The sequence below is a fragment of the Acanthopagrus latus genome, chromosome 11 (genome assembly GCF_904848185.1).
Source record: "Acanthopagrus latus isolate v.2019 chromosome 11, fAcaLat1.1, whole genome shotgun sequence".
NCBI classification, from domain to species: Eukaryota; Metazoa; Chordata; class Actinopteri; order Spariformes; family Sparidae; genus Acanthopagrus; species Acanthopagrus latus.
In genome coordinates this window covers 3,265,997-3,283,997 of record NC_051049.1, presented here as the reverse complement: position 1 = coordinate 3,283,997, position 18,001 = coordinate 3,265,997, and the positions used below count along the sequence as shown (strand labels likewise).

At 40.2% G+C, this 18,001-nt stretch overlaps 1 protein-coding gene across 3 annotated transcripts in view; it reads right to left on the bottom strand.

Moving 5' to 3' along the window:
- si:ch211-51h4.2 overlaps window positions 1-18,001 on the bottom strand; it is a 71,609-nt gene that overhangs the window by 43,651 nt on the left and 9,957 nt on the right. For all 3 annotated transcript variants that reach the window (XM_037113699.1, XM_037113700.1, XM_037113701.1), the window contains exons 4-8: window positions 17,634-17,702; window positions 16,617-16,719; window positions 11,920-12,058; window positions 7,769-7,834; window positions 2,301-2,424 (exon numbers count right to left, since the gene is read on the bottom strand). In XM_037113699.1, coding sequence (XP_036969594.1) covers window positions 2,301-2,424; window positions 7,769-7,834; window positions 11,920-12,058; window positions 16,617-16,719; window positions 17,634-17,702 — 501 coding nt within the window. The remainder of the gene's footprint in view (window positions 1-2,300; window positions 2,425-7,768; window positions 7,835-11,919; window positions 12,059-16,616; window positions 16,720-17,633; window positions 17,703-18,001) is intronic.

Sequence of the window (18,001 nt, the reverse complement as noted above, 5' to 3'; positions counted from 1 at the left end):
GAACTGGGCGATATGGTCTGAAAATTATATCCCAATAGTTTAAGGCTGTATCCTGATATACTTTATTTATCTCTATAATTTGAAATGTTCTCAAAAGCACTTAATTAATGCTTTAAATTAATTAAACGACTGCGTGACAAAAATACCCTCTCTGTTGTGTTCTTTATATTTCTGATGAGTATTCATCATTAATGTAGATATAAAGACTAATGTGGGTAAAGACAATTTAAAGTATTTGGGTCTAGTAAGTTCAGAAAATGACATAAACTTACTGCAATGCAGCCTTTAAAACCAAGTAAAAGGTTTAAATGATGTCCAAAATCAAAGACAATATATAGTCTGACATCGCAATATAATATATTTATATTACCAAGCCCTTCAGCAAATAATACCATAAAACATCTAAGAAAAAAACACAATAAACTATGTTTCTGAACACATTTTTCAGGCGAAATGGAGAGAAGTTTCCTGTTGTATATACTACCAGCAGTGTAGTGACACAGAGATCCTGTTCAAGGTGGACGGACCTTAAAGGTGGACCAGCTATTAACGCTGCTATTTGAGCAACAAAGCGACTAGCAGCTCCTCTGAATCCCACACACACACAAGACAAGACACCTGGCCGCTAACTACCCTGAATATCAAACATGCTCTTTAATGTGCAGCCGCTGAGCCGCTAATTAACTATGGAGCCTGCAAACTGACACTAGGAGTTCACTTTTTCCTTATTTGTTCCATTCAGCGAGCTATGGTGCATGACGAGACCTGTGTTTCTATTTCCCAGTCCTACGTTATATGAGATGGAGACTTTAGCAGCAAGCTCAATGTGGGTTGTTTTTGTCGAGGTCATAGTCTGTGGTCTTTGAGTTGTGCAGCCAGCTGCTGTCTGGCTCAGTGTGACCGTCCGCTCTGCCTTTAAAAACAGGCTGACATCGCCGCTTTATGCAAGACATGATTGGCTGTCGGAATGATGTCTCCGTCTTTGTAGACGGACGCTGGAACAGCATCAAAGAGCAGCAAAAGTGCACGAACAGTGAACAAAGTGTTGGACAGGTCAAAAGTTTATAGTTTCTTTACAGTGAAAAGAGAAAAAAAAACTAAACTGAGTTTTATTATTTCCCTCAAAAGTCTCAAACTGCATTAAAAGTCTGTTTTCCACTAATCCGTCTTGCTCCCCTCCTGCTTTTACATCGTTTTTATCTCACCACATGAGCAAAGCTACATTTTTCTCCCCTCTTACTTCCCCTAAGAAATATATTTCTCTGTATATATCGTACGCCACTTCAATAAAGCTCTGTCTTGGTTTATTCCAGTGTTTGTGTGCCCCCTGCCCCAACACACCTGATTCGAATGAACCGGTTGTTATCAGGCTTCAGCAGAGCTTGATGATGAGCTGATCATTTAAATCAGGTGTGTTGGAGCAGGGAAACATCTACAACATGCAGCGCAGGTAGCCCGCAGATTGAAAAAAAAAACTCTGGTTTGTACAATCACTATCTCCTATTTTACTTATTTTACTTCAAGATGAAATTCTTGGACATTTGTGTTTTGGATATCAGTCATGAAACACATCTTTTACAGATGTATCTACTGTTCATGTTAACATCTCTTCTCTGATATTATCTAGTCGAGCACGGCCTCCTCATTCTGATGATAATCACAAGATGTGTCGTAGCAGTTTGTTTGTGGACAGAAGAATAATCCCCAACCAGTACTTAATTTTAGTTTAAGTGTTTCGTTTTTTGGTGTGTAAAGCTGTATTCCCTGGCATAACAAGGAAAGAGGATGGTAATACATAAATATTTTATTCCCTCATCAGATGGGTTTATTGGATGAGTTCTAGATCTAAATAACATCTGTACACATCCCATTTATCTTTGAACGCATCTCCAAACAAGGCACCGAAATGTACACAACAGAGAAGTAAATCAATACATCATCTACGAAATCTTTGTTATAGTCGTCGTAATAGTTTGTTACTAATTAAAAAGTGAACAGCTCCCTGATGTATTCCTCTCTAATTATGAAAGGCTGGAGATAATTCTCTGACTCACACATGACTGGTTGAGCGTAAGATTTAAACACTTCTGACAAACTGGAATCAAAAGTCAACTCAGCATACAAAAGGTTCTGCAATAAGCAATAAAATAAATTAATCTGAACTCCTGTGGATTAATTGATGCGATGGTGTAATTGTAACTCATCTGCTGCAGAGCACACCACCCGTCATGATCCTGTCATTTCAGTTTCATTATATGTTGCTAATTAATCATCCAAAAGAAATATAGATTAACGGTTACCGTGACAATGAGCAGGATGCCTTTCAGCAGGGTGAGCAGCGACGTGACTGGCTGGATGACTGTGTGGGCCAGTAAGATGGCAAGAGTTAGAATCCAGGTGAAGACGGGGATGACGTAGATGTGGCTGTGGGGGAGACAGAAAAAAAAAAGAAGAAGTCACACATTTAAATGATTTTATTTTTGAACAACACAGACTTGAACCTGGGCCCCTCAACAAACATTACCTGACTGGCAGGCATTTAAAATTCATATCCAACATGTGTGGAAAATCAAGACTGGTTCTTCTTAACCATGATGAGGAATACGTCCTCCTAACTGTGGTCCAAAGCAAACGCCTCAGCACTATCTGAACTCATATTCGTGACTCGGTCAAGACCTCTGCGATGTCTTGGATCTGTAAACGTAACCTCAGTAACTAACCTGTGACGTGTGAAGTAGATGTGTTCTCAAGACACACACTAACAACTTCCTAACATGAAGTTAAACAGACACACTGAAGAAAACAGTAAATGATAATTACAAATGGGCATTCCTGTATAAATAGAAATATTGAGAATAATTAGAGAAGTAAAATAAAAACAATCAAAGTTTAGGTCATTTGTTGGCTCATTATACCAACTGCAAGATTATCAGATTTAAGTTCACCGACTGAAGAAACACGGGCGAACTTGTTTTCATTTTAATTAAACACATGAGATTTAACAGATCCTTCATTGTTTTTGTTTTAATTCTGTGATAGAGGGAAGAAAAAAGGGGGCCACTTTTGACACCTAAAACTCTGCTGAAGGAATATTAAGAGCTGATAATCTGATCTGTGGGTCGAAACCGAATCTCAGCAATGCTTTAAATCTTATGGAGCTCTTGGGGACGGGGGGGGGGGGGGTTATTTCCAAGACACCCACTCTCGTGTTGCAGCGGGTCTGAGAGGAGAGTTTCTGCACAGAGACCTGCAGTAACCTATCGATCGCTGCCCCCGGGGAGGAGGAATAAGGTGGTTTATCCAAAGGAGGCTGCCCAAGGTTTTTTCACTCCAGTAACCCTGCCTTCACACTCCCACAACGCATCGCAGCATCTCCCCTGGCGCCGAGCGGGCCGATAATGAAGCACCCAGGCGTGCCAAGGAAGCGGTCCAACCGACCTGCACAGTCTGAATAATATTATTTGGGTTAAGTATTTACTGGGGCATGACAAAATAAATTAGTGCTGTTAACTGATAAAGGTAATTATAGGCTTGGGAGAGGGAAAGAGAGGTGTGAGGTGGGGGGAGGAGACAACAATCACTTGAAGAGACGGCTAACGGCGCCGCATTGATTCTTGCTTCAGTGACTCGAGAGTGCTGTGGGAGTTAGTCAGCGACACCAGTATGATAATGCACTGCTCAGTATGAACAACTACAGCTTACACAGTGGCATCTGAGCTTTTGTTCTATATGTACACAGTATTATCACATCATCTGTTATTTAATGTTTTATTTAATTTGATCTATCAACTTTCACATAGTTGTCTTGCTTCTATGTCCGGTCTTCAGAAACCCAACAAGTTTCAATAAAGAGATATTACCTATTCTACTATAGAGTTTGAGGAAAAAAATCGAAGAGCCCAGTACGGGAAGAGCCTAGCATCAATGATATCATGTCTGTTGAGGAGGAGTTTCATTTGAGGCGAGTGAGTCTCACATTTAATAGTTTGACACTGTTTGCGAGCTATTTCAAGCAGGTAAGCCTCAATTTCAAAAGGATAAAACAATAAGACCGTGGCAGCACAGAGAAGAAAGCCTCACTTCAGAAATCTCGAGTGGGGCTCAAAGCAAAATGACTGAGGAAATGAGGCTGGATGAACTCCACAGGATGAAGATTGGACAAAAAGTCCAAGAAGCTCTAACATGCCTGCACGAAGCTAGTTGCTAAAGACCTTGTGTCTTATTTATGAAGCTTGCATACGCACAAAATGGGCCTGAAAGTGGTTTACGCCACTTCCCACGCAAAAAGTTGTGATCCATAAAAACAATCTTGACAATCCTGGCATGAGCACCCGGCGCATGTGGCCACACAAACGGTGAGTTGGTGAACTGAAGCTGATTGTAGAAATAAAACTCGATTTTCAGTTCGTACCAAATGTTATTTTCAATCCATTGGTGTCGTTTGTACAGTACTTGCACTTGTGGTGAAGTTAAACTACTCCATAACCACCACCGTGATTCACTGTACTGAGCCATCGATCAGTGGCTCATTTCCAGGCGTTAACATTCATGAGACACTTTGCATCAACTATTTATGGATGAATGTGGGTGAGGAGAGGGCTGTATATGAGGTAGAGATTGGGATTTATAAAAGGAAACTGATCATTGTTGGGCGTATGCCAGTTTTAGAAATCTTAATATTTTCACGTACATGTTCAGTATGGATCCTATGAAAGGTTTTATAAACAGCCAACACTTTCACCTCTGACTCCCGAGACCCAGGACCAACTTTATAAAGGTCAAGTTCACCCAAAAAATGAAAATCTATTAATCATCTACCCACCCTAAAGTCAATGGGAAGTTGGGTGAAGTTTCATAGTCTGCAAAACATTTACAGCTTTACATTAAAACAACATTCAAACAGCATTCTCCTCAACATCTGGAGCAGCTGGAACTGTTTTAAAAACGTAAAAAGAAACATACAGAAAAAAAAAACAACCCATGAATGACTCCATACTGCTCGGCCAGAGTAATCTTAGTCTCTGTAGGCCCCAAGATCCAAAACTGATTTGAAAAGATGTTATTTACACACTGTTTAAAAAGCCAAAAGCTTCGAAGTAGCTGCTGAGCCTACAGCGTGAGTACACACTGTAAGGGAAATTCTCCTTTTTGAAGTTTGAGAGTGGCTTATTCTCTGTGGAATTTCAGGCCCGGTGGGAAGAATCGGCTCTCTTTAATATGTGCAGTGTGGAGAAAGGACCCACAGTGTTCTCTGCGGTCTTCCAGATTGTCTTGACTTATATACAACAGAGCAGTGTTTACTTACTTTACGACAGTTGTTAATCATGCCTGCCCCAAAGCAATGATCCTCTGATGTTTTACTGGACAATAACTCTCAGCCTTTCTAACTTTCTGTCATTACCTCAGGCAAAGAGAATTGGCCCATCGTGCGAATTCCTGACCGGATCCCCCGTCCTCTCACATGCTGACATGTTCGAATCCATACATTGATTTCTGAATCCAAAACTGATTCCAACGACCCCCGAAGTCTGAAGTTGGGGGCACTAGCTCAACTGCGCAAACACACAAGGCTGTAAATAGTGTCCTATTAAATTAATTTTACACCCAGCCGGCTGCACAGAGACATTTTTATGAAGGTTTTTTTTTTAATCGGCTGTTTTCTCCGCAGCACCTCAAGTTGCTGCAACACTCCAGGAATGTCTTGTAGACTACTAAACCACCTGGTCTGCATTAGGGTGAGAAGATAATGGCTGAATTTGTGTTGTTTTAGTTGAACTTGTCCTTTGAAAGGTTCAGTGTGTGTCTAGTGTTGAGGTTGAAAATTGAAACCAACTGAAAACTCCTCACCTACAGCAGAAGAAGAAATTCAAAGGCCGATTTTCGAGCCTCTGGCTACTATATTGCATTTCAACCAGAAGATTCCCCTAAATCCTACAACCTGGACCTTTAACAAACTACGGACACAGTACGTTGTAGAAGACATGCAGCCTCTTCCTGCTGTCGACTGACCCACTTCTAGGCAGCTGCTTAACATCGCACCCTGTCTCGGCGACTCGGGCAGGAAAAACTTTTCTAAAAGTACATTTTTCCATGTCAACTTGGCGAACTCATCTGCTGAGGAAGATTATATGAAAACAACTTTAAGCTCCAGAACAGCCACTTATGGTGAGACTGTTGTGTCAGTTTTCAAGACGATGTCAGTCTATTCGGACAACGTTCGGTCATGAAATTAAAATCTACATTTCAGAGAAGAAAACTGTCGGATGTGAGTTTACAGTGAAGAGCGTGACCACATGAAGTTATATGTACACAAAATGTGGTGCACCAGTAATGACAAGCATACAGCCGGAGCTACTCTGAGAAACACAAGCACCCTCGATTTGTTTGGAAGTACATTCGTGCATTTAGAGAAATACTGACTCATGTCAGCCAATTAGGCCAGTTTACCCCTCATGGAAGTAGCAGCCACAGTGCTAAGTGATGTGAGTGACAGATGAGAAGGCTTACAGCTAATTATTCACTTAGTATTCATTAGTGGAGTTTTAAATTTCAGACTTGGGTTTAGTCATCGAATACACAAATTAAAAATACATGTATAAATCCTTGCCATCTGATAATGGAATATTTCTTGCCTGCTATGTGTGTGTGTGTTTGCTTTAATTAAAAAAAATGAATGCTGTAAGTCCGTGCAATGTTTTCAGAGCCTCTCAGTCTGGTGGGCAGCGATCATCTCTCAGGGTTGCATCAGATTTTTAAAAAAAATGTAATTCCAATGAAAAAAGATGTAACTGTGAGCTCGTGTAGCCTTAAGCATCACTTCCCTGAACTGACAATTCACTTTCAACTTTTGGCTCTTGGAGAAATGAAAGCGGAGCTGATGAAGGGTCGGATTGATACGACAGGCAGATAAAAGGTTTGTGCTCATAATCGCTCTCTCCACCTCCGATGTGACTTTCTGAAAACCTGCGATGATGTGTTGATTTTTCTTGGCACATTATTTAAATCATTAGTGATATGTCTCTCTCAGCAAAGTGGTTTGTTCATTCTTTGTTTCCTTGCAGTTTAAGTGTTTGGATGACTCACTCTGAGTCACCCCGAAAGAGCTGATAGCCCTGAAAAGATTTTTTAGTGATTTATATGTAGGAGTAAAAACTAAACTCAAGATAAAAGTGACTCACATATTACACGGGAGTCAATCCGAGGCCCCGGCTCGCCTCACCACACAGCATGCCTAGTTACTAGGCACCAACTCAACTTTTCTTACAGTACGTCTAACTTCTATTCATCCAAAGTGAAAAACAGAAATCGTTTTAAAATGCTTTATATCTCAAAATATCAGTTATATCAAGAAGTCAGCATTATTAAGAAAGCTGAAAATCACAATAACGTTGCCTCAGTGGGCTGTAAAATCTGTACAGTGAACAACATCCTCTGTCCTCAGATGCTCCATTGCAGTAAAGAAGAAAGCCCTTAAGCTTAAATCTAACGATAAAGCAAATAATCTGTCTGTCTGTGGGAGAGATTTAATATTTCTGTCAACAGCAGTATACTAGTTAATGTTACCCTCAAGGGCTACAGCGTTTACTGCTGCTTGGCAGCGCTGTTACCTGCTCCAGGATGCCTCTCTCACCGGTAGTTCAGGTCAGTTTGTTTCTTTTTGTAATGTCTCTTCTTTTACTAAAGTCTGACTTTAATTATGTTTTACAAGACTGCTTAACTCAGTTGGGTTTCAAATATTATAGATTTCTTGTGTATGTGGGAAACTTACCTGACATTCAGAAGAGCAGCATAGGCCTCACTGCCGGCTAAGACGTAACTTATTCCAATAGAAATACTGGAGAAAGGATGAGAGAAAAGAGACAGGCAAAGAAAAAGGAGAGGAAGAGAGGCTGTTAGGCGGTGACTGGTCATCATCCTGTCAGAGTTAGCACTCTCCCGTTGTATTAAACATGATGATGTTGTCTTAACTGTAGCGCCTGAGGCTAACAACAACAGCTAAGAGATTTCATCTTAAACTCGTTTCGTGTTTGCAGCGCAGTGCCTTGATCTTTCCACAACTCCTCCGTTCTATATGTGCATCAAAACAAGAAGTCTCCTCCGGGGGCTACTTAAAGCAAACGTTTTGGTTGTACATTCCAGATCATCGCACATTCACATCAAGCCAGAAATCTGTTTGCAAAAATGGCGTGCCTTCATTTATGAGCTGGATGTTGCTGAACATGAGACTTTTCTTTTCTTTTTTTTTTTTTTATTGTTAACTGCGGGTTTCAATTCAACATAAATGACAAGACAGGTTTTTGTAGCTCAACATCTGTTCCTTATAACTTTAAGCCTCTGTAATCCCTCAACAGTTGGTTGTTGCGAGTGCAAATCCATTAGCAGTTTCTCCAGACAGCTAAGTGTTTCTTCACACCCACATTTTTCAAATCTTCTCTCTTTCAAATCTTAAGAGAGGAAAAGCCAAAAAAAACCCCCAAAACATTTCAGCATTTTGAATCTGCAGCAGTCTGAGCAGTTATTTCTCAAACAGAATAACTTACCGAAGCTGCAAAGAAAACAGACCGTGAACACGACAAAACTCGAGATACTTACTACAGAATGTTTAAATGGAAATAAGATCATCAGACATTCAAGGCAGAATTTCTGCCAACTTGTACAGATACTCTGACTCCCTCTCTAACGCTTCAATAAATACAGACTTGCATGTTAACACACAAAAAAGATTTAGGCAGCATGTGAATGTGTATCTGTCCTCTCACACCTCATTATCTCTGCTGTAACATGGCAACATCTACTGATGTGTGAAGGTGGGCAGGTCACTCATTTACTGGGAGAGACAACAACAACAACAACAAAAATGTATGTTTTTCATAAATATTTCCACGCTCCTTAGTTCCTCTAGAAACTTGTAGCCTGTCATATTGAACCTTTCAGCCCTGCAGTCTTGGATCAGCGGGTCCATTATACACTTGGGCATGAGAGTACTGTGCTGGTGCATGTGTGGGCGTGATGAAGCTGCATCGCTGAGGCAGAATGAAGTACACTAATGTTTGTGCACCAATACTCAACAAATATATATCAGAGCATGTAAACCTAATATATATATACACATATTCTCCACATGTATTAATGCATGGATTTTGTGTTTCGGCCTTTCTAACTTATTTTAAATGCACGCTGCATTAACTGAATTGTGTGTGTGCCCATGTAGTGCATATATTTGCATGTCTCTGTGTGCGGCCTGCAGTATCAGTGTGTCATCATGTGTTGTACAACAGCTGCACTCTGTCGGGCAGTACATAAAGACTAAAGGGGCGCCAAGGGTAAAAGATGCAGGTCGTGTTTTGTGCCGTGTGTGTGTGTGTGTGTGTGTGTGGTCGAGCCTCGGCATTGATCGACCACTAAGCCTCCTTGAACACAATGAGGGAACTATCGATCGGCCAGGTGTTACAGAGCTGCTCGCACACTGATAACAACACCTTCCGCCAGTGATGCTAAGAGCCCTGTCCCCCTCCCCTGCACCCCGTAAGGACACACACATCGACACACAGCCACGTCCTTTATGCCACGTTAGTGTTACACTGTGAAAAAAGAATAAAATAAAATTACAAAAAAACAAAACAAATTACCGTTCGATATGTAAACACGGTGGACAAGTGAATGCTCCCAGTTGGTCCTTATCTGAAGACGTGTTTTGAGGTGAAGTAAGAGTTACGTATCAGCTAAATACAATGACTTTTCTGGATCATTATTTTTACTGAGTGACACAGACGGACCATTAATTTGGATCCACTGGAGATGTTGATAGACACAGAAACACAATGCGGTTCTCCATGAGGGAAAGCAAACATCATCTTTTCTAAGCAGAAAACATGGTACGGGGTTTCTTTACCTCACAGAATGTTTGTCATAAAAAAACAAACATTATATTTGTATTCTTACAGGTTGAGTGTCTTGACTCAGAAGTTTTCCTTTCCAAGCTGTCAGATGTAAATCACGGACAGGAAACAGCGACTGAAAACAAGCTGGACACCTTTCCAAAAGTCAGTGGCCTGCAGATGCTTGAGCAAAGATCACATTTTATCAGTATTTGGCTCAGGCTTGTAACTCGCAGTATCTCAAGACTGGGCAGCAGAAGCCAATGATATTAAGTCTGCAGCTCAAGGACAGTTTTAACACAAGTTTGCTGTCCTGGCTCAGTTGTGTGTTGGCCTATAACTTGGAAACTGCAATGACTCGGCAGGCTTCTCCCCAACATTGTTCTAGTAAACATGTTGGGATATTGCACCAGTGTCCAGTAACAAAAGCCAAGCAGAGCAGACAGCTGATGATTTTATAGTTGTGGTTTTAACTGAAACAATATGATGGAGTTCAGGAGTCAGTATATCAGCACCAGTCTGTATTGATCTTAACGCACTGAAATATACATGACCCTGTTTCTCCAAATGCAGCAGTCGAGAGGAAACATTTCAAACTGTGTGTTCACTGTATTCTCATCATTATGAATTCAAGGAAAATTTTCCAATATAGGAAGCAGGCTATAAATGTTAGTCAGTCAGGATTTAGTATTTAATTAGTCTTGGAATTAAGACAAAACACATTAATGAGACTCTGTAAAACTAGTTGAAGGGAAGTGTTGAAGGACAGACTAAAAGGCACAGGGCAGCCATAGCTGTAGGATGATTTGTACTTGTAACTGAAAACTTAATAAGAACTGCAGGACAAGTCAGGTCAGGTCAATTTTATTTATATAGCACCAATTCACCAAATTATTGGCTGAGGCCTCACTTCTTTAATTCATTTACAGAGACCCATCTTTCTTTGCTGTGTAGTCTTGTGTATCGGTTAATGTGGGTTTAGATTTTATCTCCTCTGGGATCATCGCAGCGCAACAAGCTATGAGTGTCACGACTCTCCATATCCGCGATTCCATTTGACTTTTGAGTTCAACGTCATGATTTATATTCTATTGTTTCAAACTGTAATTTATATTTTATCCATGTGAGTATTTTATAAACATCCTCTTGATTTTATTCTGGGGCTTCTTGCAGGTCAGGGTTAAAGAAGTTCAAATAATATTCACCAAAAATAAAGATTTTCCAGAGTTCAACAGGAAAATACGCTTGACTGATCATGCGTTTCAAAAAAAAAAAATAAATCATGCTTCACTGATTCAACAATAAACAACAAAAGAAATAAAGTTTGATAAGTTTGTTCCAAAGTTTGTTGTCGCAAATGAACAAATGTGTCCAGAGTGAACCATCTTCTCAAGTATATTAATCAGGGATCTTTGGCAATCTTATAACTTTGGTTTTCCCCTGCGAGTGAACCCTCTTCTCATCTATAAAGCATCTCTGACGCTGTTGGTGTTACCTTCAAGTCAGCTGTTTGTCTTCATGTGCACAGCGATACCAGTCTGGAAGTGCAGCTGCAGGATATTTTTTGATCCCTTAGGTTGTGCCGTGGTCCATATTTATACATTTTTTTATTGAGACACCTGAGTCACCTTGCCGCTAACAGTTAAAACTGGTTAATATAAAAGCGATTCTTGCAAACAGTTCCGACACTTTTGTGTGGATTCCTCAATTTAAACATTTGTTGGTAAAGTGGAGCTATACTGAAAATGACAGGTGAAAAGTTTTGACACATTGTTGGAAGAAAATTGTAATCAGTTCTGTTCATAAAGCCAAAAAAAAACCCTGCACATCTGAAATTGGAGCCGCTTCTTTGTGGAAACACCTCACAGCATAATGACAGAGGTTGAACTTCACATACAGCACAAATGGACTGAAGTGATGAGAAAAACACATCCACCCACATACTCTCTCCTACACGCATTTTTATTTATTGTATAACCGGAAAATGTTCCTGTGGTAAAAATGCTAAATTATGGACTTCACCGTCGCTACGGTAACTTACAACTGGAAGAGGAGGATGCAGTTGAAGGCATGACTCATTGGCCGGGAGAGGAAGAGGTGGCCGAGCAGATGAAGGTTTGGCTGCAGGTTCTCTGCTTGGTTGTGCAAAGATACTGAATCAGGCTGAAGTAGACCAGTATCTGAAAGGCAGACAGACAAATGGATAAGTAAAGTGAAACCCCTAAAACTGCAAATTCCCTACGGTTACATGTTATCAGTGTCATTCAGGAAAAACAATGACACGTACTAGTATTTGGTAAATCACATACATTATTAGATATACAGTATACAGAGAGAAGTCACTAAACTCGGCTTAGAGAGGTTAACCAGGACTTCCAAACAAAACAGTTCACCACCAACAAAACAGTTATTACTTTTTGTCTTGTGCCTTGAACCCACTCATCTTTTTTCTATCCACTCCTCTTTACATTCATGAGGTAAAGTAAGTTTTCTCTACAGGTCCAGACAGCAGTCAACATTAAAATACATCACCTGACAAGGAGGTCATCTGCTCTACTTAGTGCTGTTCTAGTTTCATTTGAACTGTTTTTTTAACAGGTCTGAAGAGGTGAAAATATCCAGTATTTCATGAGCAAAAAAATAGTCCTTAAATGTTCCCGTAAGCACTCATCACGTCCCCCAACAGGATCTCCCAGCACCTCATTTAACCCCTCAGCAAGGGAGGAACATGGATAATGAATGCTCTGTTTCAAAGTTTTAAGAAGACATAGATCAAGAGACAAAAATGATGAGAAAAGTGGGAAAATTGTAAAAAGAATAATAAATAAAATAACAGGTGTGGTTAAATTTTCTAGCACAGGCTGCAACCATGGTTACATCACAGCTCCTTGTTGCAAACCTCAGCTGCACCGCTCCATTCGTTATTATCATATTCTGCCTTAACTATTAATTGTGCTGTTCTTTTTGAGAACAGGCGCCCTTTAACTGCGGACTTATCTGAACTTGAACAACGTTCCAGCCGTTGCGGCGGCTTCTTCGAGTAAGCTCTTGGTTTGAGCTGCATGAACAGGTGGCGAGCCTCCACCACATGACCGTACAGCCAGTCATGATTGCACTGACTGTTTATGGTGCAATAACTTTGATGTAAGCGGTCCTGGCAGAGTGTACAATATTAAACATGATAGTCACAACAGGCATATTAAATTAATGGCAAACAAGCATGTTAAATTAATGGAAATGCACAAGTCCGTTATATAAGAGACACAAAAACACGCCACCGTCACCATCTGTGCCGTCAGCGCTCGAGTTTCGATAAAAGGTGACAGAACTGTACACCAAAGCTTCTGTTACTGCTGGTGGGAACATCAGCCACATTGAGATATCAGTAATAATAATAATAATAATATTTTTCTTTTCTTCAGTTATACAAACATCGGATGGATCGCGTATGATCAGTATCAGCCCACTGGCTTCGAAATCACAGTTCCATTTTACCTCTCTTTGACTCTTTCTGAAGCAAAAGACTTAAAAATTCTTGACAGAATGTTAAAAAATAAAATGTCATCTCACTTCATATAACCGCAGTATGTATTATTTGAGTGACAGGATGCAGGAACAGCAAATACAAGATGGTCAAAATAAACGAAAACAGCAGCAATACAGTAAACTTCTAAGTAATGAGATGAGGCAAGTTACATAGAGAACAAATTAGCCATTATACAATATCATTTTTTCCATCAGTGGAATAGTCCAATCACTTTAGCAATATAGGCCAAGGAGGCCACTGGTCCATATAATTATAAATCAGTTTTTAAATCATGGTTCAAACCCTTTGGTGAGCCTACAGCATAAATTGCTTTTGCTTGTAGTCTACGCTCGAGCAAACCGGACAAGTTAAAAGAAAATGTTTCAAACACTCGCCAATTATCCTGTCACAGGAACGGGATCAAAGTAAAGTTGAGGAAATAAGAAGCAGCTATTACTTTGTGTTTGGGGAATATGTGTAACAGTCCACCTTTATTCCAGCGTCTCTGTACTCATAAATGTATGAATAAACCATTAACTGCATAATTTGCTTCAAAGATACAGTAGCGGACTGTCACAATCCGATTTGTACTGTTCTCTTCTACCTCCTATCTATGTCTGACCCTCTCCACGCGTGAAATACTTGGAGAGGTAAGTCCCAGACTAATGAATGTGTTCAGAGACTGTCATAATCTTCAACTGACACATGGCCGTTATCATAGTTTGTATCCAGGCAGGATGGGGGGAGGAATGCGATCAAATAACAGCAATTATTAGAGGACAAGGTCAAAGCCACAAATGTCAATGTGTGGTTCTTTCTATGCAGGGAAAAAAGGCAGCTATGCATGTGTGCATGTATGGCTACCCATTCAGAATTGCAATGAGAGAGCTTGACACTTTATTAGCAAATAACAGGATCAGGCTGAAATAAGCCTCAACGCTAATCCACCAATAATCATGGTTGAAAGGTTTTCTGCATGTTGCCTGATTTCCCTGAGAGTCTAAAAAGTGTAAATATATGTGGATAGTGTTTGGCCACATGATGCTGTAATGGAGACGGTGAAAATTAAACAGGTGCGCGGAGGAGATTAAACCTTGACAATTGAATATCAAATTCGTCAGCTATTCTTATTCTTAGCTATTCTTACTCCCTTCTCACGTTCAGGGAAAAAAAACATCCTTTGTTATTCAGTCTATAAAAGATGGCTTTGTTACGCTGGTTGCTCATCTAAACCAAGGGCAAGCACTCGCTACACTGGTGCATGTACACATATAGTATGATAAATGTGCACCTTGGTGACGAGCCACTGGACAGAAGAAGACCTGAACCCCAAATTCATAGTCTGCACACATAATCTAACTGTGAAGCAAGGAATTTCTGTCTGTCCGTCTGTTAGTCACATATCCTCAAGAACCGTTTATCAATCTACTTCACATTTGACAGGGCTTGTTGTGGAAGACACAAGGAGGCGCAGTGTCGAATTTGGTGCAATTTGGACACGCAAAATGTTGATTATCATAGATTTTGAATAAAGTGCATAAAACAGCAGAGGCGTGGATTACATTTGATCCCTCTGGTGTGATCTCATGGGAAGGCAGACGGAAACAAAATGGAGATTAGCCTGCAAGAACTTGCTATAGTAATGAGATGCAGTGAGGGAAAAACACAAAATCAGAAGGTCGAATGAGTCGTGATGAGTGGGGAGACGTGGTCAACACGGGTTTTCTGTTCATCAGCGAGAACTGGAGGTCAGATTTTAAATTTCTGTCAACAGTAGTGTGGTAGCTAACATGCTGCTTGGCTGCTTCAAGGTCTCTCTCTCATTGGCTGCTGTGGCTCAGAAAGCACTAATGTAATTATCCAGCCAAACATGTTATTATCAGGTAGCCCCTATGAGTATATGAGCAGTTGAGGAACACTGGATCTGTAAATCGCTCAAATTACCAGATAATCTGTGCCATCACCAATACCAGTTGGACAGCTGAACAGCCTACAGCAACACTGGAAGTCAAATTATGAAAATTTGCCACACTATCTCAAACCACCAATAACGTTGGAGGCAAAATACCTCTGCTAATGAGATCCTTCTCTATTATTACTATTATTTTTTTTGGACATGTTTTTCAGGGGCTGGTTGTTGAAGTGTGGGCCCCGGGAAAATGTCTTTTCAAGGTGGAACTTTAATTTTAATGTAATGCTGAATACTTTAAGGGATAATAATGCATCACAAGTTGCATGTCTGTACTTTGCAAAATGTCTTTCAACAGAAAAATTGTATTCAATCACTGTTGATTTTAATTCCAGCTGTTTCTATATTGTCCTGTTATTAGTCATTATTAGGGGAACATCAATGTTGCACAACACTGTAATTCTCACAATAAAACCATGTTAGGAAAAGGAAGGATTTTGCCCAGACCTACGTCAAGAGCATTACAGTGGTGAGAATTACATTACTATATTGTTACACTGACCACAGACTCCGTGTTTTGTAAATGCAATGGACTGAATTCATCCATGAAACAAGTAAACATGGAAGAAGTGCTGATATTGCACTGCAGCTCCGATGTTTCATAAAATGGACCAAAACACTGAAAGGAAAGAGGGGAAAAAATGTTTGGCAATTTGCCATCACCCCGAGTATTCTCTTCAGCCTAATCTTTCAAAATGATGCGTATAAATTAGATTTTTACAAATTAGGCTTCAGGAGGTGCGTGTATCTCGCCAACAGAGACCTATTTGATTAATATCTCACTATGCAATCAGTGATCCGAAACATCTAGTTAGCTGATCGATGCAATTTAAATCAGCCCTGTACTGATGCAGCAGGTTACGGTGCAATACGATGCAGTTCAATAGTGTTTTGCAGCAGTGAGACATTTGCATGCTAACTTCACTTATACTTTTGAAACTGCATGAAAGAAGTACTTCTAAACCTCTTTTCATCAACTCAGAGAACAATGTTATGGACAATTCAGAATCTCAGTTGTTTGCATGTGAGTGCGGCTGTATGATCCTTCATAATCGTGACTATTCGGATCAGTAACCGCTCCCTCTGTAGATATAAAGGCTCATTCTAAGGTAATAAACACAATATTTCTTAGTTTCATGTGATTACTAATCTAGTGAAAACACAATTATGAATATTAGTCAATTTCTGCCTAAAGATCCCCTAAATCCTACACACTGGGCCTTTAACAAAAAAAGTTTCTTACCTGCTTCTGCATTTTCACTGGAATCATCCTCGTCCTCTTCCTCTGTGGGCGATGGAGCCTCCACACCCACCTGATCCATGACAATACACTCTGCAACACCTGTCTGTAATCAGCAAAGAAAGTTTTAACTTCGACAGGCCCGATCCCGATGTCCACACTCACACATGTTGAGGTGCATTCCAGGTAATTCCTCAAAGGTTTAGGGCTGTCCCACGTTCACAACTTCAAGTGCACGGCACATTTTCAACCCTTTATGGACATTTTCCATGAGCAGACCTTGTGTGAAGGTACTGCTGTGACTTTTAAGCTGTGTCTATGTCTCAAAGACTCAAATAACAATATTAACAGAACACTGTTCTTGCTCCGCTTTTCATGAGTTATAGCTGTCTAGGCCTTAGTTCTCTCAGTATCTATTCACAAACTAGATTAAATCTGTGTTAGTGAGCACCACAGAACAGGTGTGACATATCAAGAGGCTAATGAAACAGCATGATTAGCGCACAGTAAAAGGCCACTGTACCACAGATGTCGTTGTGTTTATATCTATTACATTTTCTGCTAATATCCATAAGTTTTACCACTAGACATTAGTTTAATGACCAAAACTGAACAAAATCACAAGAGTAATTCCAGCTCTCAGTGGCTTGTACATTGTGTGCCAATGAAAAAAAGGCCTTTTTCACAGAACACCGCAAGAAAAGCAGGTGTAACTGATAACTTTAAAACTACTTACAACAAAACTATGCTTAATTTCCTGCTATAACGAGGTGAAACATCTGCCCTGAAAAAGCTATTTTATTGTAAAGACCGAGTTAAACAAGGACAGACTTCATACAGACTGGCATTGGTGAACTCAAAACAAATTGTGAATTACACAAAAGTTAAATCTGTGTCTCACATCTCCTTCAGTGCTCCTGAACGCATTCTAATACTTTCCATTATGAATTTGGATCTCAAAGTCCGCTTCATGTTGGCTGGAAAGTAAAATGCAGGTACAGGATTTGTTCGGTTGCTTACCTTCAGAGATTCCAGCTGCACCACCTGACATTTCTGAAGAAGTTCAACGAACAGGTAGATAAGCAAGGCCTGCATAACAAAGGATGGAAAGCTGCAGTCACGAGGGATAGTCTGCAGCTGTCCTTCCTAACACCAAGATATTTGCTCCTTGTGCAGTAAAAAGCCGTTAAGTTACAGACAGGTGTATATCAGTAAGAAGGGGGGGTCACATTCATCATAAATAAAGTGTATGGTATTGGATCAGAGCTAAGATGTGTGTACTCGCTTGTATCGATTGCAGCATTCTGTATTGGAGGCTTTTTCCGTTACTGGTACTGGAACAACCTTATCTCCTCTAATATAGTTTTTTTATTAAAGGTCAGGCTGGA